The sequence below is a fragment of the Melospiza melodia genome, chromosome 24 (genome assembly GCF_035770615.1).
Source record: "Melospiza melodia melodia isolate bMelMel2 chromosome 24, bMelMel2.pri, whole genome shotgun sequence".
NCBI classification, from domain to species: domain Eukaryota; kingdom Metazoa; phylum Chordata; class Aves; order Passeriformes; family Passerellidae; genus Melospiza; species Melospiza melodia.
This window is the reverse complement of record NC_086217.1, coordinates 6,294,298-6,315,880: the sequence shown is the minus strand read 5'-3', so window position 1 is coordinate 6,315,880 and position 21,583 is coordinate 6,294,298. Positions and strand designations below refer to the sequence as shown.

At 45.1% G+C, this 21,583-nt stretch overlaps 1 protein-coding gene and 1 long non-coding RNA gene across 2 annotated transcripts in view; one reads left to right on the top strand and one right to left on the bottom strand.

The window, feature by feature from the left end:
* Positions 1-21,583, top strand: part of LOC134428818 (myosin-13) — a 33,613-nt gene that overhangs the window by 8,767 nt on the left and 3,263 nt on the right. Inside the window, exons 15-38 of the mRNA XM_063175818.1 lie at positions 485-564; positions 1,096-1,183; positions 1,842-1,959; positions 2,493-2,616; positions 3,052-3,188; positions 3,868-4,123; positions 4,711-4,953; positions 5,613-5,789; positions 6,410-6,555; positions 6,641-6,731; positions 7,488-7,877; positions 7,970-8,096; positions 8,480-8,598; positions 9,562-9,758; positions 10,236-10,419; positions 11,250-11,415; positions 12,161-12,285; positions 13,745-14,053; positions 14,143-14,346; positions 15,352-15,477; positions 16,545-16,715; positions 17,267-17,371; positions 17,446-17,541; positions 18,483-18,609. Of these exons, the coding sequence (XP_063031888.1) occupies positions 485-564; positions 1,096-1,183; positions 1,842-1,959; positions 2,493-2,616; positions 3,052-3,188; positions 3,868-4,123; positions 4,711-4,953; positions 5,613-5,789; positions 6,410-6,555; positions 6,641-6,731; positions 7,488-7,877; positions 7,970-8,096; positions 8,480-8,598; positions 9,562-9,758; positions 10,236-10,419; positions 11,250-11,415; positions 12,161-12,285; positions 13,745-14,053; positions 14,143-14,346; positions 15,352-15,477; positions 16,545-16,715; positions 17,267-17,371; positions 17,446-17,541; positions 18,483-18,609 (3,906 nt within the window). The remainder of the gene's footprint in view (positions 1-484; positions 565-1,095; positions 1,184-1,841; positions 1,960-2,492; positions 2,617-3,051; positions 3,189-3,867; positions 4,124-4,710; positions 4,954-5,612; positions 5,790-6,409; positions 6,556-6,640; positions 6,732-7,487; positions 7,878-7,969; positions 8,097-8,479; positions 8,599-9,561; positions 9,759-10,235; positions 10,420-11,249; positions 11,416-12,160; positions 12,286-13,744; positions 14,054-14,142; positions 14,347-15,351; positions 15,478-16,544; positions 16,716-17,266; positions 17,372-17,445; positions 17,542-18,482; positions 18,610-21,583) is intronic.
* Positions 9,702-14,232, bottom strand: LOC134428828 (uncharacterized). The gene is made up of 3 exons (XR_010030476.1): positions 14,135-14,232; positions 13,779-13,939; positions 9,702-10,254 (listed from the first exon to the last, which is right to left on the bottom strand). It is a non-coding gene; the product is annotated as an uncharacterized LOC134428828 (long non-coding RNA).

Sequence of the window (21,583 nt, the reverse complement as noted above, 5' to 3'; positions counted from 1 at the left end):
TAGAACTGTACTCTTCACTGGGAATATTGGATTAGGAGATTTTTCTATAGAAGATCTCCCTTTACTAAGTGGATGCCCGGTGCTCAGTCTCACATTTTTGAGGTCTTTCACCTAATTTATAAAAATTAAAGGGATTGTGTAATAGTGAAAGTAATATGTGACCAGAAGCACAGAGTACACTGTTAGGAAACTTAGGTCAGGCCACACTGTTCCATGCAAGCAACCTAAATCTTGCATTTAGATATCTATGTCTATGTCTATATCTATATCTATCTATATACATCCTGTATTTATATATATATTTATAAATCAAATATCCCACACACTGATCAACAACTACCTAGCAACAGTTCACTAAACTCTCAGGGAACAGCGTGTCAGTATTTAAAATGAAATATTTTATTGGTCCGTGGCCAAAGGAAGATGAGGCCTATGAAATGTACTGCATATTCTAACTGCTCACCTCCCATCTACTTCTTCCAAGGTGACAGTGCTGGTGGTGGTGGCAAGAAGGGTGCTAAGAAGAAGGGGGGCTCTTTCCAGACAGTGTCTGCTGTGTTCAGGGTATGTAAATTTCTTTTTACAAGAGCCATGCTTCCTCAAAACGATCTGAGGGCTGGAATACCTATCCTAGAAAAACAGCTGAGAGAGCTGGGGCTGCTCAGCCTGGGGAAGAGAAGATTTCAGTCACATCTTATTCTGGTTTTTCAATATATAAAAGGGGGCTTATCAGAAAGACAGAAAATTACCTTTTACTGGGGGCTGTAGTGACAGGGCAAAAGGCAATGATTTCAAACTGGAAGAAGGTAGATTTAAACTGGATATAATTAAAAAAAAAATCACTCTGAGGGTGGGGAGGCCCTGGCACAGGGTTCCCAGAGAAGCTGTGGTTGCCCCATCCCTGGAAGTGTTCATGGCCAGGTTGGATGGGGCTTGGAGCAACCTGGGATAGTGGGACAGAGATGCTGGGCTTGATGACCTTTGAAAGCCTCTTCCAAAACAAGCCATTCTGTGATTCCATAACTCCCTGAATTTAAATCAGGATGCAAAAGCTTTGTAACTTGAAGCTGAAGCCCTTGTTTTGTTCTATCCCAGGAGAACCTGAACAAGTTGATGACTAACCTGAGAAGCACCCATCCTCACTTTGTGCGTTGTCTGATTCCCAACGAGACCAAGACACCTGGTAAGCCCACCCTCATGTTCTGAAGACATGGGACTGGCAGGGATTGGCCTGTTAAGCTTCCACACCAACTTCCCAAACAGCTCCTTCTGCATGTGAATCCTTTTGGGAGTTGGCCTGCAATACAGTAACAAGGGGAGCTTTTTATGTGTTGTCTACTGTGACTGAAAAAATTTGAGCATTACATGGACCATTTAATCAGTTTTGCTTATGTGTGTATCTGCATCTCTGAAGGTGAAAAAGATGGGTTTGATTACAGCTGATAAAATTGCCTGTTGTGGGCAACAGCATTAGAAAATCCCTTGTCTGGATGGCACTACACTGTTCCATCTTTGCCTGCATCCAGTGAGGAGGCTGATGCTGTAGAAGATTTTCCAGTTGGTCTCCTAAAGCACCATCCTGCCATTTTTTGAGAAATGTGGCCTGATCGCTTTGCACAAGCACTGCTAGCCCTTGTGTTCTTAGTAAAATTCACTGATGCAACTCTCTACAACATATATGAATTGAAGGCATGTTCTGTCTGCACTTCCTGCATCTTTGAGAGCTGCTTGAATTAAAAAAAAAAAAAAAAAAAAAAGATAGGAGATAATTCTGAAATGCTAATACACATGAAGATTCCCTGGGATAAAAATGGGATCATGATGGATGTATTTTGTTTAAGGTGCAATGGACCATTACCTGGTGATGCATCAGCTGCGCTGCAATGGGGTTCTGGAAGGAATCCGAATTTGCAGGAAGGGGTTTCCAAGCAGAATCCTTTATGCAGATTTTAAGCAAAGGTAGGTCCTCAGCACACAGCTCAGGTCACATGTCTGATGACACTTTCCCAGCCAGACCAGATTAGTGGCACTGGAGGGAACCAAGGCAATAATTCTGTTCTGAGGTCACCCCAGTGTTCCCCTCTCTGACCAGACCACAGATTTCTCTAAACATCAGAACCAGAATAATTTCTAAACTGAAGCCAGTGCCTGATGACTCAAAGAGATGCCAAACTCTTGCAGTATAATGAGTAAGGTGCCATTACAGACTACTCTTGGAGTCTTCCAGAGTACAGATACAAAGTCAATCCACAAGAGCCTCCTCACAGTGCTCTGTCTCTGCATTGTGTGCCTTTCCATCTTCTTTAAAATGGAGACAACTAAACTTGTTCATGGGGGCTCAGTTGCCATAGATTGCTAAATCAGAGCTGTCTGCTGTTATAGTTAAATACATCTGCCATGCTGCACTGGTGTGAAACAGACCCATGATATAAAATTATTCCTATTTTCCTCACCCTCTTTGCAACCAGTTCTTGCAACCTGTCTCACCACAGGTACAAGATCCTTAATGCCTCCGCCATTCCAGAAGGCCAATTCATCGACAGCAAAAAGGCTTCAGAAAAGCTTCTTTCTTCCATTGATGTTGACCACAACCAGTATAAATTTGGCCACACCAAGGTAAAGTCCTTGTGGAAGAGTAGGTACAATTAAGCAAAATATTTTGTTTGTTGGAAGTATTTCTTGCATACTAAATCAGCCTTCATGATGATTATAAACAGTCCAACCATTCTGCCCTGGGCAGGGACACCTTCCCCTATCCCCGATTTCTCCAAGCCCTGTCCTACCTGGCCTTGGACACTTCCAGAGATGAGCTAAATTTTCCATAAACTACAGTGGAGCAGACATCAAATAACACTGCAATAATATGATTAGCTCACATACAGAGTGACTTGTCATGAATCATATGAACACTGACAGAAAATTTCTCTAGCACTTAAACCCTTCCTTGCAGACATTTTTTTTTAAACCACCTTGTACTGCCCTGCATCAGCTGTCAATGGCCATGCATCTGCCCAAGCCTCATGCTGTTTGACCCTTTATTTTATGTTCCAGGTGTTCTTCAAGGCAGGTCTCCTGGGACTGCTAGAAGAGATGAGAGATGAGAAGCTTGTGAGCCTCATCACTCATACACAAGCTATGTGCAGAGGGTATCTCATGAGAACTGAATTTAAGAAGATGAATGAAAGAAGGTAATGTAAGAAAATGCCAGCAATTGTACTGTGTCAGACCAAAGGTGCATCAATGTAATATATTGTCTCAGGCAAAAAGCTGCCCTTGGGGAAGAACCTTAGAAATTATTGGGGAGCAGAGCAAGTACAAACAATCAGCTCCCTCCTGACAGTCTCACGAATTCTGGCAGGAGCTGTTTAGCATTCAAGTCCATAAAAATGCTTCCTTATTTTTCAGAAACTCTTTTTCAGTCTCTGTCTTAAGAATTTCTAATATGGTATTTGCTATTTTGAGTGACCCAAAAAGCATCAAGCAGCTGTTTCCACACTCGACAGTAACTGCCAGATTTGCAGTCTTAGCAGCAGGACTTCAGCCATATCAGTTTTCACTCTGGTATTTACCTGACCGCTCCTCTTTTCCTTGAGACTGAGGAAAGCCTCAGAGATTCCCAGTCAATATGGCAGAGAAGTCTGTCTCTTTTGTAGTATTTCTTCCTTGTATATTCAGACAATAGATATTATTCAAGATACTGAACAAGCCATTCTGCAGCAAGGGCCAAGAAATGACTCTTTAATAAAAACAAGGGAGATGAGGGAAAAAACTTCTTGGGGTAAATCCTGATGATGTGTGGAAAATAATCAGAATATGTTTTCAGATTGAGTCTCACCACCCTCATTAACTGGTTTCATATGTTTTCAGAGAATCTATTTATATCATCCAGTACAACATTCGTGCATTCATGAATGTCAAACACTGGCCATGGATGAAGTTGTACTTCAAGATCAAGCCCTTGCTGAAGAGTGCAGAGTCTGAGAAGGAAATGGCCAACATGAAGGAAGAGTTTGAGAAAACCAAGGAGGAGCTTGCAAAGTCTGAGGCAAAGAGGAAGGAGCTGGAGGAGAAGATGGTGACCCTGTTGCAGGAAAAAAATGACCTGCAGCTTCAGGTTCAGTCTGTGAGTAACCTCAATTTCCAGATTTACCCCACTTCCTCTTACTCTGCTCTTCTTCTTCTCCTCTTTTCCATTGTCCTCTATAAACAGGCACGTCATGGGGACAAAGCCTCCACTGCTTTGTGTCTGGTCTTGTCCCTTACACCTAAGCAAGCTGCAAAGCAGACACCAAACACTAACACCAGTAAAAATACAGGAGGTTCCAATGCTATCACCAGTGGAAGAATCAGACATTCCACAGTGTATATAATGTGGTGACTGATTCTGGATGAAGTACAGGCTATTTCCACATCTGCTGCCACTACAATATGGAGCTTTTCTGTCAGAGGCAGGACTTAAACTGTGGAAACTGCTTTTCTCTGGAATACTTCTGAACAGAGACTAAAATTGCACTTGTCAGGTTCTAAAAGGTAATAAAATATTACATGGCCAAGAGCAGTCTGGTGCAAGTGGACTTGTCACTTGTTGCCATGTGCTTTCAAATCAGTTCAGTTTCAAAAAAACCAAGCATTGTTTCACTGACCAAGAGTTTTTAATGTCTTTTGTCATTTTTATGATAAATATAATGTGCCTTCAATGTGTTCTGATAGGAGAGTGAAAATCTAGCTGATGCTGAAGAGAGATGTGAAGGACTCATTAAAAGTAAAATCCAGCTAGAAGCTAAAATTAAAGAGCTAAATGAAAGACTGGAGGATGAAGAGGAGACAAATGCTGAACTGACAGCAAAGAAGAGGAAACTTGAAGATGAGTGCTCAGAGCTGAAAAAAGATATTGATGATCTTGAAATGACTCTGGCCAAAGTGGAAAAGGAGAAGCATGCAACAGAGAATAAGGTGACAGAGGAATCAGGGAATTATTCTCCCCCAGAATGTGCTCCCATTCAGCTTGTCAGTTTTGTGGAAAAATGTAGCCACTTATTCATAGAATAAGTTCTATGAATAGCAGTGAGATGTGTCCAGTGCATAGGAGAGAGGTATTTTCACTTAATCAGCTAACAGAATTTTTTCTATTAAGTTTCTTTATCATGTTATCATGGTTTGTTTCAGTTTTAGGGAAAACTCAACATATTTTTGGCTGTGCTTCACACTTGACCATCTCTTTTTAAAGAACATGAATTGCTGAGAAATCACAGCTGTTTTCACAGCAAATATATGCAGGAAAGAGATTCCTTGAGCAAGAGAAACTCAGAGGGCTTTTGTAAATCCCAATGGGAAAAACTTCCAGAGGCAAGGAAAGATCTGGCAGGTTTCACTATAAATTTCGTAGGATAGGGGTGGGGATCAAAAACAACTAAAGCAAGAATTCCTATCGCTGCAGGACCAGAGAGATGAGACTCTCAGGTATGAGAAATGCTGCTGTCCTCATGGCAATCAATAGAAACATTTTGCAGAGAACATTTTTACTACATCCATGCAAGGATGCAGTCACTGTGTTCTCACTCTGCCATTTCTCAAGGCATCCCCTCATGGGATGGATGCTGGCTGTCTGACAGGTAAAGAACCTCACTGAAGAGATGGCAGCTCTGGATGAAAACATTTCCAAACTCACCAAGGAGAAGAAGGCCCTCCAGGAAGCCCACCAGCAGACACTGGATGATTTGCAAGTTGAGGAAGACAAAGTCAACACCCTCACCAAAGCCAAGACCAAACTGGAGCAGCAAGTAGATGATGTAAGTAGAAGGTTTTGGGTTAAATACAACTATAACTATAACTAACTATAACTATAAATGCTGTGACAGTTTACAGTACACTAGAAATCTGTAGTTTGGAGTATAAGCAACATCTAAAGCAGACAAGTCAGGTCTAATAATTTCAGCCAATAAACCACTGCTAATTTACAGGAAATTGTGGAATCCAGCACAACTTTCATGTTAATCACAGGGTATTTCAGCACTGTAGACTTTTGTGATCTGATTTAGCTCATTAGCTGAAACAGGAGACCTGTGACAGTTTGAGGTTGCTGCTGTTATTTATGTGCACATATACTACAGGAAGTTATAAATACTGGGAATTTGTGTATATTTAGCAGTCTATATGCTAGGAACTGCAGCTACTGGGAAAATTTAACTTCTGTTTTTTCAAAAACTGGTGTTTCAATATTTCATATGTGCACAGTCAAGTTGTCGACACCTCTCTCATGGTGAGAATGCAGCACACATGGAGATGTCCTGGTTATTGTCCTGATTATTTTCTTTATTCATCAATTTCCAACTTAGTTAGATTTTTAAATCAAGCATAGTTACTTTAAAGTATAATTTATGTATGTCACAGTATGATTTATGTGTTTTAGCTTGAAGCATCTCTGGAACAAGAGAAGAAGCTGCGAATGGACCTTGAGAGAGCAAAGAGAAAACTGGAGGGTGATCTGAAGATGTCTCAGGATTCCATAATGGATCTGGAAAATGATAAGCAACAAATGGATGAAAGGCTAAAAAAGTATTACACTGACTTATTGTACTCTGAATTCTGAAATTCATGTTTATCTTAACCACACTGAATTTGCCTTCTTGTTCTTTAATAGAAAGGATTTTGAAATTAGCCAGTTGCAAAGTAAAATTGAAGATGAGCAGGCTCAAAGTTCTCAGCTGCAAAAGAAAATTAAGGAGATTCAGGTAAAATGGAGGAGGTATTAATAATTTTAGTGGCAAGCACAAGTTTCTTAGAATTAACTGGTATTTATTCTTAGACCATTCTACAAAAATATTATCCCTCACAAGAATAAAACCATTAATATGGGACTCTGGATGCTGTTCCCATCTCAGCACCCTATAGTAAAAGAAAAGAAGAAAGGATTTTATCAGAAGGCCAGCAAAGAAAGGAATGGTAATACAATCTTGTGACTGACCAGAGTCCCAATACAGCTGGACCTGTGATTGATCATCAAGTAGAAACAACTCACATGGACCAATCAAAGATGCACCTGCTGCATTCCACAGCAGCAGATAATTATTGTTTTTCTTTTCCTCTGAGGCTTCTCAGGAGAAAAAATCCTGGCAAAAAGATTTTTCATAAAATATGTCTGTGACAAATGACCAATTACGGTTCAGCTGCGTCAAGAGTCTGGAGAGGGTCAAGAGTTTTCATGATCATTCTTTGTAGCATTCTGTCTGTATCCTTTCTCTATTCTTTAGGATAGTTTTAGTATAGCATTCTTTTATCTAATATAGTAACATAAAATATTAAATTAACCTTCTAAAAACATAGAGTTATATTCATCATTCCTGATGAAAAATACCCCAAAAAATACCACAGTACTTCTCTTTAGAAAGAGAAGTATTAATGGATGTGAATGTTTCCTCTTTATTCCTTAGCGATAACTTTACATCTGTCCATCCTAAAGCCCTCTTTTAACCAATTAACTCTCATAGGCTCGGATAGAGGAACTGGAGGAGGAAATCGAGGCAGAGCGCGCGATACGCGCCAAGTCTGAGAAGCAGAGAGTCGACCTGTCCAGGGAGCTGGAGGAGATCAGTGAGCGCCTGGAAGAAGCAGGAGGGGCCACAGCAGCTCAGGTGGAGATGAACAAGAAGCGTGAGGCAGAGTTCCAGAAGATGCGCCGTGACCTGGAAGAGGCCACGCTGCAGCACGAAGCCACGGCTGCCGCCCTGCGCAAGAAGCACGCGGACAGCACAGCTGAGCTGGGCGAGCAGATCGACAACCTGCAACGTGTGAAGCAGAAGCTGGAGAAGGAGAAGAGTGAGCTGAAGATGGAGATTGATGACTTGGCCAGCAATGTGGAGTCTGTCTCCAAAGCCAAGGTTGCTGCATGGGAAGGAGTATTTGTCGTTGTTAGCGTTGTTCTTCTGAACAAATGGATGAACTGAGGGATTTGTTTCCTGCCTCTTTGCAGAGTAACCTGGAGAAGATGTGCCGAGCTCTTGAAGACCAGTTCAGTGAAGTCAGAGCCAAAGATGATGAACATGTGCGGCTCATTAATGATCTGAACACACAGAAAACACGCCTACAGACTGAGAATGGTAGGTCCCTTGATCAAATGTAATATTCCAGGGTCAGTCCACTGCCTGAATGCCCGTGTGTTTTGTAACATATTCATCACTCAGGGATCTGAACAAAACTCAGAATGTAGAATCTCCTCCTGGTGGCAGTCATAGAAACCTGCCCAAGGAAACACAAAACCAAACCAGAAGCAGTACTGACAGTCAAAATGATCATGTGAGCTTGTGGACAGTTCATCTTTTCTTTGATGTCAGCACAGCTTTTCCCGTCAGTGGGAATGCAATGACTACTCTCCCTTCAATTTACTATGTTATATCTTGCAATCCCACATGGCTAGCTGCTCTCATAAATTCATTTTATGTCTCATATCTCTGTGTAAAAAACAAAACCTTTCTCTCGTTAGGTGAACTTACTCGGCAGCTGGAGGAGAAGGAGGCCTTGATTTCTCAGTTAACTCGAGGCAAACACACTTTCACTCAGCAGACTGAAGAGCTGAAGAGACAACTAGAGGAAGAAAATAAGGTGACTTGCTTTAATTTGAATCAACACAATATTTATTTTAAATTTATTTTAAAAGAAATGAGATTTCTCCTCAGAGAAGGGACATCAGAGTAGTGAAAATTTTGAACTTTGCCTTGGAATGCAACACAGTGAGGAGACATTAAAAATTAAATAAGCAAGACAGTTTAAGCCCTTCTCATCATGCATTTTGAAGATCAAAAACATGAGAGAAGTGAAAGAAAGCAGCTCTGTGCCTATAGGCAAAGCAAACAGCAGCAGCCAAAAAAAAGAAAATAGAGCAGCAGTGCTTGCAATTTGTCTGTGGGTGGATTTATTTTGCCTCTGCTTGAAACACCTGGTGCAGATGTGGTTGAAAGGTGTTATCACCCCAGACAAGATGGGCAAGTGTCACAGACATCTTTTATGAAAAATCCTTTTGCCAGGATTTTTTCTCCTGAGAAGCTGAGAGGCCTCAGAAACAAAATGTAAACAGTAATTAACTGCTGCTGTGGAATGCAACAGGTGGATCTGTGATTGGTGTCATGTGGTTGTTTTTACTTGATGACCAATCCCAGCCCAGACATCTCGGACTCTCTGGTCAGTCACACGATTTTATTATCATTCTTTGCTAGCCTTCCAATGCCTCCTTTCTCTTTATTAATACAGTTTTAGTATATCATTTTCTTTTAATATAATATATATAATAAAATTATAAATCAGCCTTCTGAAACATGGGGTCAAGATTCTCGTCTCTCCCCTCATCCTGGGGACCCTCAAACACCACCACAGGCAAGCACCCGACCCTGTTTAACAACATCAAGCCTGAGACACAGAATGCCTAATGTTATTCATTTTGCTCCTTCTGTTTCTCTAGCAACTGCAGCACATGGACAGGGAGATATGAATATTTTATCAGACTAGAGGAAAAATACCCAGTCACAAATTATTCGCGTTCTGACGACTTGTTTCATTTTTACTGCCAAGGCCAAGAATGCCCTGGCCCATGCCCTGCAGTCCACTCGCCATGACTGTGACTTGCTCCGGGAACAATATGAGGAGGAGCAGGAGGCCAAGGGGGAGCTGCAGAGAGCCCTGTCCAAGGCCAACAGTGAAGTGGCCCAGTGGAGAACCAAATACGAGACGGACGCGATTCAGCGCACGGAGGAGCTCGAGGAGGCCAAGTATGTGGAGGAGTGGCTTGGAGCAAGTAGAAGGATATTTAAGCATAATGAAGGCAGAGCTGAAGGAAACCAGAATATATTTGTAGTGGAAATTTGCACTGCAGTGTGCTTTTTAATGTATTGGAAGTGAAAAGGGGGGTAAGTGGATATTTAAAGGAAAAGTAGGGGTGGAGGCTTAGAGGTGTCCACATAAAGGAGGATTCCAGTGTACTGAGTTAATCATAGTAGTTGAAAGAGCACATTCTTTACCCTGTCAGTATTGAAAGCATATTTTTGGTCCATCTCCACATTGGTACCGTTCTTATCCTCTCAATCTATGCACCACTTCAGACTGCTGTGCCACCCCCAGGCTCCTGGCACCACAGCATTATATATTGCTCTCTGTGCCCATCTTCCCCATTCCAAACTCCTTCCATGTCCATTTTCTGAGAAGGTCAGAATTTTCTTTTCCTCAGAGCTGAATGTCCCATCCTGCAGGAAGAAGCTGGCCCAGCGCCTGCAGGAATCAGAGGAGCAGATTGAGGCTGTCAATGCAAAATGTGCTTCACTGGAGAAGACAAAGCAGAAGCTGCAGGGGGAAGTGGATGATCTCATGATTGATGTGGAGAGGTCACATGCAGTCTGTGCAGCATTCGATAAAAAGCAGAGAAATTTTGATAAGGTTTGTTCAAAAGACCATGCCAGATCTAAACACCATTAGATATTTGATAGGACAAGACAAATTCTGAAATTATCAAAGTTCTGCACTCACATTAAAATAAACTGCATCTTGCCCAAAGCAAAATTATGGTAAGGATCCCATAGTGGGACATATGGCAAAGTCATTGTATAAGTAACCTCAGGTGACCACAGAAAATAATAAATCTGCCTTCTGATAATCTTAAAAACATGAAGTCTTCACAAGGGACACTCGTCAAGCAGACTGAGTACTCACATGCAAGCTAAGAAGCCCCAGTGCTAGTCTGCCAGCCTCAGACTCATGGAAAGTTCCAGCCTTCAGTGCCCTTACTAACATTTAAAAGAATCTGCACTGTTGGACCAAGTGATGCTGCACAGCCCTGTGTCTTGGCATACCCTTGTGTGAGTGAGAACACTGTGCTAAAAAAGGATCTTAGAGGTCTGTGTATCAAAGTGAGGAGAGAATTGGTAGAGAATGACCTTTCTTGGTGGGCTTGGTCCAGGACTGACTCCTGCAACACAACCAAGCCTCACACATCCTTATTCAGACCAAATACATTATGTTCAGGCTGGTGTCAAACCAAACTCCTTCCTGACAGCTTGGGGCATGCACTAGTGTTGGCTGAAGAGGCAAATTTAAGTAGATCTCACCAAAACAACCAGGGCATGCATCACAGGGAGTTATTGTCACAGGCAGAGAACAGTCCAAAGCAAAAGGCTGTTAAGATAGGCCAGGCCTCTTGGGTTCTTGTCTATAAAGGTGCAGAGAAGGAGTGTGTGTCAGAATGGGTCATTCTCCTCCTGTGCCTCCAGATCCTGGCTGAATGGAAGCAGAAGTACCAGGAGAGCCAGACTGAGCTGGAGGCTGCCCAGAAGGAGTCGCGCTCCCTCAGCACCGAGATCTTCCGCATGAAGAACGCCTACGAGGAGATGCTCGACCAGGCCGAGACTGTCAGGAGGGAGAACAAGAACCTCCAGCGTGAGTTCATGTGTCTGTCACCTGGATTCACTGTGAATTTCTGGACTGCCAGAGCTCTGCCTCTTCCCAGGGTTTTGTTCTTTATCATTTTCCCACAAAGGTGGTGAATTCCTTTCCTGTTCAGCTGATCATAAAGTCACCTGCAAGCACACACTTCCACCTCTACAACATCCTGCTCCCTCAGGATGTTCCCCCTTCTTCACACCATCATAATCCTCTGCAGGGATGAGGACCAAGTTAACTGAATAGACAGAAATTATGATGATACTCAGTTTTTTTTCAGATTGCTTCACTCACTGCTGCTAGAAAAAAATCAGTCTGTCTCCTGATTATTGGAGGACCATGCAGCTGTGCCACAATGGGTTGGCATTTAATAAGCAAACTAATTATAGAAAGGAAATACAACTCAGATCCTTTTTGTGAACTGAGTGATCACTGGGAATTATCTGAGCATAAAGAGATCAATCAAACATGACTGTCTCTGGAGATTAATTTCACTACCCAGAGGAAGCTGACATTGTTTTCTGAGCTCACTCAGTTGGTCCCTCTCATTTTCAAATTGCACACTGAGCTGGGATGTGCAGGTTATCAGAAATAAAGATTGCACATAAGATGTATTATTTTTCTCACTGTTACATCCCATTACACCAGAGTCTCTTTTGTCATTCCCACTGCCAAAGAGCAATTGCAGGTGCCACTGATCACACTGTCTGAGAGGAGCTGAGTATGTGTTTTCTGGTTGCAGAGGAAATTTCTGACCTGACTGAACAGATTGCTGAGTCTGGAAAAGCAAATCACGGGCTGGAGAAAGCAAAGAAGCAAATTGAGCAAGAAAAGTGTGACCTACAAGCAGCATTAGAAGAAGCAGAGGCAAGTGTCCTCAGTCAGGGGCCTGCTTTTAAAGAAATTGCGAACAGAGAAAATTTGGGGATTTATTTTATATTCCTGCTTATCCTGAAACCGTCCCAGAATTGCAGTAAGCAACACAGACAGACCAAAAAGCACAGGGGCTGCTCCCCTGCCATACCAAAGGGGCATTCCTTGTTGTGCTATCATGCACAAAACCCCTTCAGGCCCCAGCTAAAATTGAGCTCATTTGGCACCATTTATTTGCATTTGCTTCCATGGAAGGCTGTAGAATATCTCTGAAATTTAAAAACTCCTAACAGTTTTGTTTCTAGCCTTCTGCTCTGTATCTTCCCTGACTGCCTCTTGGAAAAGATTTTATTATTTCTGTATGACCACATCTGATACTCCACAAAATATCTTTGTGAGCACAGAATTAGCTTGTTCAGGATCCCCAGAAGTCTTTAGTCAACTTCCTGGTCAAAGAAGGGCAACTTTGACCTTACATTAGGTTGCTCAAATCCTTGTCTAATTGGTTTTCATAATTTTCAAGGATGGAGATTTCAGGCTATTGCTGGACAACATTTTCCAGTACAACATCATTCTCAGGGTTAAAGATTTTTACCCCTGTATGCAGCCAGGATTTCCCTTGTATTGACTTTTAACAGACCTTTTTTCTTTTTGCTGTTCACCACCAAGAAGAGCTTCACTTGATTTTTTCTAACTCCTCTTAGGCAGAAAAAGAAGTATAAAACAATCTCTAGATCTCACTAAATGGGTGGGCAGTAGGAGCAAGAGTTATTGTGGTCATGTAATCCATCTACTCCAATCTATGCATCTAAATATCATCAGTCTAATCCTGAATTAATCAACCTTGGGTCATTCTAGAATCCAAAAGGAGAGTCAGGCACCTCTGGAAAATATGTTCTTAAAAAGGGATGCCAGGGCTGCATCAGCTGTTTTATTCTCTGCATGTGCTTATTTCTGTCCAGTGGGTGGAAAGACCCAGCCTCAGGCCTTTCGCTGCTACTGCAACTGAAGCTGGATGGCACCAGAGGGAAGGAAATGAGTTCCAGAGGGAAAGGTTATGTGAAAAGGCAAATTGGCCACACAGTCACTGGGGTGGGACAAGGCAGAAATCAGCATGGAGATGTAAGAGAAGGCAAGCTGCTTCTGAGCAGGAGGCTTGGCTGTCCTATTTTATATTTCCTCATGATCTGTTGTCTCTCCAGTATCACCACAGCCTTCAGTGCTCAGACCTTGTGGTGTCTGAGGCATTTTCCTAAGGAATATTATTCCTAAATTACCATTTGATATCCAGCTGGGGTACAGTGAGTATGGAATAGGAGTCAGATTTTTCAGTGCTTGGTCTTTAAAGGTCCATGTTAGGGTCCTTCCCAGATGCAAAGGGTCACATTTCTTCATGGGCATTTCCCAGCAATGGACACTACAGAAACAAATTGTAATATTTCAACCCTCACAGGGCTCTTTAGAGCATGAAGAGGGGAAAATCTTACGTGTTCAGCTGGAGCTGAACCAGGTGAAGTCAGACGTTGACAGAAGGACTGCAGAGAAAGATGAGGAGATTCAACAGCTGAAGAGGAATCACCAGAGGGTATTAGAGTCCATGCAAACCATGCTGGACGCCGAGGTCAGGAGCAGAAATGATGCTCTGAGGCTGAAAAAGAAGATGGAAGGAGACCTGAACGACATGGAAATCCAGCTGAGCCATGCCAACTGTCAGGTGGCAGAGACACAGAAGCACCTCAAAGCTCTGCAAGGGCAGCTCAAGGTAGGCACCACAAGGCTGCTGCCCCCCGAGTCTTTCCCATTCCCTCTGCTCGCCTCTGGGTCTCACATTTGGTGCTCTCACCTTTCAAGGACTCCCAGCTCCATTTAGACGATGCCCTGAGGGAGAATGATGACCTGAAGGAGCAGCTGGCTATAGTGGAGCGCAGGAATGGTCTGATGACAACCGAGATGGAGGAGATGAGAGCTGCCATGGAGCAGACGGAGCGAGCCCGTAAGGTGTCGGAGCAGGAGCTCACAGACGCCAGCGAGAGGGTGCAGCTGCTGCACTCACAGGTATTTGGCACCTCCTGGCACCACAGGAGATTCCTATAGGCCTGTGGGAGTGGCACAAACACACTCACCTGCTGTGTGAGTCTTGGAGTTTGGTTGTTAATTGCTGCCCTGAGGTCTCTGTTTCAGCCCGCGCATCCGAAGAAAGAGTCAGAGCTCTTCAGTTTTTCGGTCTTGAGGTTGTTTATTCATTCTTATCTATAAAATTTTCTTTATGCCCAGCAGAGATCTGCTCAGCAGGGCAGCCACAGGCACTCTGTGTTGTCCTTTTATACTACAAACTACATATAACATATTTACACTTAATCCCCAATACCCATCACCTATGTTAGACAGTGCCCTTCTACTCTAAACCAATCCCAAAGTGCCAACATCACAGCAGAAGATGGAAACCAAGAAGAAGAAGAAAGGCTGGACACGCCCAAGTTCCTCCATCTTGTCCCCATAACCCCCATACCAAAAATCCTAAAATCTACATTTTCACCCTGTGATAATTTTATTATTATACTATTTAAACTTTTGTGACTTTCAGGTCCTCATACAAAGCTGGCAACTTGCTCCAAGGGTCAAAATCAAATCCCCAGGTGCTCTGGGCTGTGTGCCAGGGTCTCTGAGACCCCCGGCGGGGTCCTCAGCAACTCTGGACACCCAGAGGGATGCACTGAGTTCTGAAATGTGGAACAGTGGGAGCTGGAGGATGAGGTGGGGCTGGATCAGCTGGGGCAGGGACCAGCAGGTGCCTGGCAGGGCTCCCAACCCCACTCTGGGCTCCCTGGCTCAGGGGGCACCAGAAATGCAGCCCCTGTATGAAACATGCTCACGTGGCTCTCTGCTTCTGATTCCCTCAAATGTGGAATGCACAGGGACTAGGATCAATTAAATATTGTAGAATTCACAGGGACTAGGATCAATTAAATATTCTAGGACTCTGAATGTTTAGGCAGCAGCTCATCCCACACTAATTAGTAAACAGGGAGGGGATGACCTGTCTGCTGATTGCCCCAACAGAACACGAGCCTCATCAACACCAAGAAGAGACTGGAAGTGGACATAACTCACTTACAGACTGAAGTTGAAGACAGCATTCAGGAAGCCAGGAATGCAGAGGAGAAAGCAAAGAAAGCAATCACAGATGTGAGTCCTCTTGCTCTTCCATTTTGTGCTACCACAGTAACTTTTCCACTCTAGAAAGGCAGCAGTCAGATGCAGGAGATCCAATTCTTCAGCAGAAAATATCTGTGACACACAGTCCCTGCCTCATGCAGACCTTGCCCTACCAGGGGTCACAGAAGACCCCTTCAGAAAGGGTCCTCATGTCCTGCTAGCTGTCTGTATTGAAGAGGAATTCTCTCTCCCCTTCCCCATACCCATTCACTTTTGCTTCCAGAGTAAATGTAGTAGGCAGGATAGAACAGATGGTGGCAAAATTGTAATAGAAAAAGAGTAGTTTGAAACAAAAGCCTGTCCAGGCACAGCACAGAAAAGCAGAAATTAAGAATAAAATCATACACAATTCTATACAAATACTAGATGTAAGAAAGAAAAAGAGAGAATATAAATGGTTCATTTAAATGAGGTTACAGGTTCCACGTTATCAGAAATAACAGCACCTTGGACCATCTAGGAAAGGTATAGGAAAATTAAACCTAGAAGAATGGTGACACTATTGCATTAAGCCCTGGTGCACCAGGGTTTGGTCCTGCCTGCCCACCAGCAGCAGTGCTGCAGGATCCCTGACTTCTCTGCTGGGCCACATCTATCAACCCAGCTTCTGAGCACCTCAGCAGGCAAAAGCTTTTCACCGCAGTTTGAGGTACTCAGGGTCATCTCACTGGCAAAAATTGCTTAGATGTCTGACTCTGGCAAATTTCAGATAGCCAGACACTCAAAGTCACGAGGAAGCCCAGAGATGCAGGGTGCTAGCTGGTAACACCTCAACTTTGACTGACTTAAAACGTAGAACATTGGCACCAACGCATTTGCATGCCTTGATTATTTTTTTCTTTGTGTCAACCCTGTCTGTTCTCTGAGGTGAAGCAGTCTTAGAAACACAGACTTTGAGAAAGAGTGATCCTGTTTGTCGCAGCCATGGGCACTGAGAATGCGCAGAGTCCCTCACCAGTGTGAGGCTGGGGGTTTTTCTCATGCACCCAGAACTGCTGGGATGGAAATATTTGTAACACAACTGTGACCAAAACCAGGCAGCCATGATGGCAGAAGAGCTGAAGAAGGAGCAGGACACCAGTGCCCACCTGGAGAGGATGAAGAAGAACCTGGAACAGACAGTGAAGGACCTGCAGCACCGTCTGGATGAGGCCGAGCAGCTGGCACTGAAGGGAGGGAAGAAACAACTCCAGAAGCTGGAGGCCAGGGTATGGTGAAGATTTGGGTAGATTAAGGTGAAGTTTCTGACTGGGCCCTTCGTTGGTGGAACCTCTTGGGAGGGTGGAAACAGGGAGAGCCCCAGGTATCCCCAGCAGGTTTGGTGAGAGCTGTGATAGATATGCCACCTTACATCTCTAGTTCAATGCCTGTGGAAGCTGGACAAGTGGAAAGGGAATAGACAGCAGCCAGGTTTCCATTCTGTCCCCAAACAGTATTTGCCACTGCCACTCCCAAAGATAACAAATGAAAGACAAAAAATAAAACAGATTTTTCCTATTTACCTGGTGAACATTCATAGAACCCACCCTCCCCTGTGTCCATTTACTCCTCTCTGACAGATTTAAGCCTGATTTTCACTACAAATTCTCTAGGTATGCACAGCTGAGTTCCTTTTATAAACAACTATTGGTTCACACACTTTGTCATCACCAACATAACACAGGGAGGATATTTTAGCTAATCTAGACCCAAGAAGCAGCTGCAGGGCAGCAGGATCAGCAGCCATTCTTGCTATCTTCACCATGATCCTGTGTTCCAGATTAATGAGTTGGAAAATGAGCTTCACTCTGAGCAGAAACGAGGAATAGAATCCCTGAAAGGAGCTCGCAAGTACGAACGGAGGCTGAAGGAGCTCACCTACCAGGTACATCCTCCCCCCTCCCACGTGGGCCACCTCAGTCCAGCTGCCAAGGCTGACTCCTTTTTCACTTCCTACAGTCTGAAGAAGATAAGAAAAATATTCTTCGGCTCCAGGACCTGGTGGACAAGCTGCAGTTGAAAGTGAAAGCCTACAAGAAACAGGCTGAGGAAGCTGTGAGTGGAGGACTCTTTTCAGTGGGGCCTGGGTGGAGATTTCTGAAAGCTGGGCTCCCTAGATCATTAAATTATTGAATACTGAATTTGACAGAGCAGCCAAGGCCACACTGCCTTTGAATATTCTTAATTATGGCTCACAGCAGAGCGGGTGTAGCTGTAGTTCTCCTGGAACTGGTGCACTTTTGGAGCTGCACAAGCCAATTTTCCCACCTGGAACAGAGTGGGGTAATTGTTCTGCCCCCCAGGTGGCCATGCTGTGGGTGATACTGGATATAAACACAGAGTACTGGCAATGAGGCCAGCACAGGCATCAGTGGTGGCAGGGTATCACTGCCTGGGGTCTCTGTACAAATCACCAATGGGACAGGGCTGCTGGGAACGTGCCTTGAGCTGTTTCATTTTCCAGCATCGCTCTCATTACATGGTTATGACAATGGGAAAATGCCACCAGCTCACATCCCAGCCAGCAGACTAAGAACTTAATGTTACAACTTACTTTAAAGGTTTTTTGACCAATCTCACAAAGCAAAAGCACATTGACAGTAGTTCTATCCAACCACCATAAGCACAGGTACCTCTGGTTAAACAATGCTTGCTTATTTCAAATACAATACCGGCTTGTGAGCCTTAAAACACAATGCACAGAGCTCCATTATTAAGCTTAGAAATTCCTATTATCTCACTAGATAAACTTTTCTGCAGCTTAGGGAGTTAATACACAGACCATTGTTCTATTTGTCCTTACTTTTCTACTTATATAATTTTTCTGCTGACCAATCTCATGGCTACTGCTTAGCTCTAACCACAGTTCTGCTGCCTCTGAGGCCTTTTGCAGCTTTCCCAAAACCCTCTGATTTTATGGATTCCCACAGTTCCCCCTCTCTGGGGATTCCCACAGCAGGGCAGTGACATTTGTGCCAATGCTGTCTGATTTTCAGGAGGAGCAGGCAAACCTCAATCTCTCGCGGTGCCGCAAGGCGCAGCACGAGCTGGAGGAGGCGAAGGAACGAGCTGACATTGCTGAAGGGCAGGTGAACAAGCTGAGAGCCAAAAGCAGGGACATGGAAGGCCAGGTGAGTTGGAGGCTGCAGAGAGGGACCTTCTTGTGCTGGTGGTCACTGCTCAAACGGCCACAGCTGCATTCCTCCCACTCTTTTACTGGAGTGTCCTCATAAAGAAAGGCCAGGAATTGTCACTGTCTTGGTTTGGAAAGACAGGTGTCTGCTAAGGAAGGCAGGAGCCTCCCCTGAAATGGAAAATGTAAACCCCTTCCCTCCAAATTGCTATAAACTTGAAATTAGGGGCTCTCAGGCAAAAATATGGGAGTAGGAATAACAGTTCTTTATTAAGGAAGGAAATAAAAGGATAAAATAAACAATGCAGTAACCAAACCAACACTGCCAGAGTCAGAACCCAGCCTGACACCCTGTGGGTCAGGGTGCTGGCAGCAGTCCCATTGGAATTGTGGCTCAGCCCTCCTGCAGTGTCAGGGCTGGTTCTGCTGGAGCAGGGATCCTGTAGAGAAGGATGTATTCTTCCTCTGAAGATCCAGGGGAAGAAGAGGCAGCTGCTGCTCCTCTGGGGAATCCAGTGGAGAAGCTGTGCTGGTGTTCCAGAATCTCCAGATTCTATCCAGGTAGGAATGCTTGGCTCCTCCCTCTGGGCTCACATCTCCCAATGGGATGCTGTAGTTCTTATCAGCCATGCAGTGACATTCAATAGCTGTTATCAGCAGATGTCTGCCCTGAGAGAGGATTGGGTGTGGAAGAGATAAGGAAAACTGTGAACAGAAGACAGCTGCCATACAGATGCCATACAAATAGAATACATCTTGTCTTGCAATCTGGGACAGTCACTTACTCAAAGCCACTGCATTTTGCAAGTTCTTTTGGAATCAGACCAGATACAATCAACCCTAAGAATCCAGGTCTTTCAGCACAATTGGGAGATATTACTTCTTCATTACAAAATGGCAGAACAATTGCAACAGCCACAGACTTGAAACAAGACCACAAATAACTCAGTTGCTCCAGTACCCTCTACATTATCTTCCTGTTTCTGTACTTAGAAATCAGAGAAATGAGGTTCCTGACCTGAGCTGCGGCAGGCTCCCTCCTGATAAAGACTTCTGTGGATCCAGCAGATATCCATTACTTTCTTCAAGTAACCTGGTGTGCTTGTGTGTAACTGATATATTTAGCCAGCCTTAAGGTGAAGCTGTGAGAAATCTTATATATATATATATATATATATATATATATATATATATATATATATATATATATATATATATATATATATATATATATATATATATGTATGTATGTATGTATACTTATATATATATATAAAATAAACCTGGGTGATGCTTTAGTGACTATATGGACTATGAGATTGACAAGTATCTTTCTGTGTATCTGTGTGTGTCCGTGTGTCCCTGTGTCTGTCCGTCTGTGTCTGTCTGTCCTTGTCTGTCTGTGTCTCAGCATCCGTGCCTGTATCCCAGTCTGTCTGTTCCTGTCTGTGTGTCCCTGCCTCACAGTCTGTCTGTCCATGTCTGTCTGTCCATGTCCTCGTGTCCAACTGTCCGTGTCTGTCAGTCTGTCTGTGTCTGTCTCAGTCTCTCTCTGTGTGTCCGTGTGTCCATGTGTCCGTGTGTCCTTCTGATGTGTGTCCATGTGATGTGTCCGTGCGTCCCTTTGATGTCCGTGTATGCCTCTGTCCGTGTGTCTGTCTCACTGTCTGTGTCCGTCTGTCCCTCTGTTTCCATGTGTACGTGTGTCCGTTTCCCGCTGTCCGTGTGTCCTTATGTGTGTCCCTCTGTGTCCCTGCGTCCGTGTCCATGTGTCCGTGTGTCCGTCCGTCCATGTGTCCATGTGTCCATGTCCCACTGTCCGCGTGTCCTTCTGTGTGTCCCTCTGTGTCCGTGTGTCCATGTGTCCGTCTGTGTGTCCCTATGCGTCCGTGTGTCCATGTATCCGTGTGTCCGTGTCCCGCTGTCCGTGTGTCCTTCTGTCCATGTGTCCGTGTGTCCCTCTGTGTCCGTGTGTCTTTCTGTCCGTGTGTCCGTCTGTGTGTCCCTATGCGTCCGTGTGTCCATGTGTCGGTGTGTCCGTGTCCGTGTGTCTGTCTGTCCGTGTCCCTCTGCGCGCTCCGTGCCCGCGGGCTGGCGGGAGCGCGGCCAGGCGCAGCTGCGCCGGTGCGGCGCGAGGGGGCGCTGTGGAACCGCCGGCCCGCGGGGGGTGCGGGGTCCGGGGGGTACGGGGGGGTACGGGGTGTGCAGGGTGCCGCGAGGTACAGGGTTTACGGGGGGTACGGGGTGTGCAGGATGCCGCGGGGTACAGGGTTTACGGGGGGTACGGAGTGTGCAGGGTGCCGGGGGGTACAGGGTTTACGGGGGGTACGGGGTGTGCAGAGTGCCGGGGGGTACAGGGTTTACGGGGGTACGGGGTGTGCAGGGTGCCGGGGGGTACAGGGTTTACGGGGGGTACGGAGTGTGCAGGGTGCCGGGGGGTACAGGGTTTACGGGGGTACGGGGTGTGCAGAGTGCCGGGGGGTACAGGGTTTACGGGGGGTACGGGGTGTGCAGGGGGTACAGAACGTGAGAGGTGCGGGGGGTACAGGGTGTGCAGAGGGTACAGTGTATGCGGGGTGCAGGGGATTGGGATGTGCGGGGGGTACAGGGGACCGGGGTGTGCGGACTGAGCGGTTCTGTTTCCAAGAGGTGCGGCGTGCAGGGTGTGGGGTGTGTGCGGGGTGTGGGGGATCGGGGTGTGCGAGGGGTACAGGGGCTACAGGGGGTGCGGAGGCTACACGGTGTGCGGGGTGCAGGGGATACAGGATGTGCGGACTGAGGGGTTCGGGCTGTGCGGACTGAGGGGTTCGGGGTGCAAGAGGTGCGGTGTGCAGGGTGCGGGGGATGCGAGGTGCGGTTCGTGCGGGATGCCCCAGACACGCGGTTGCTGAGCCGCTCCTTGTCCCGGAGAGGACAGAGCATCCCCGCCGTGCTGGGAGCGCACCGCCAGCCCCAGGGGCTCCC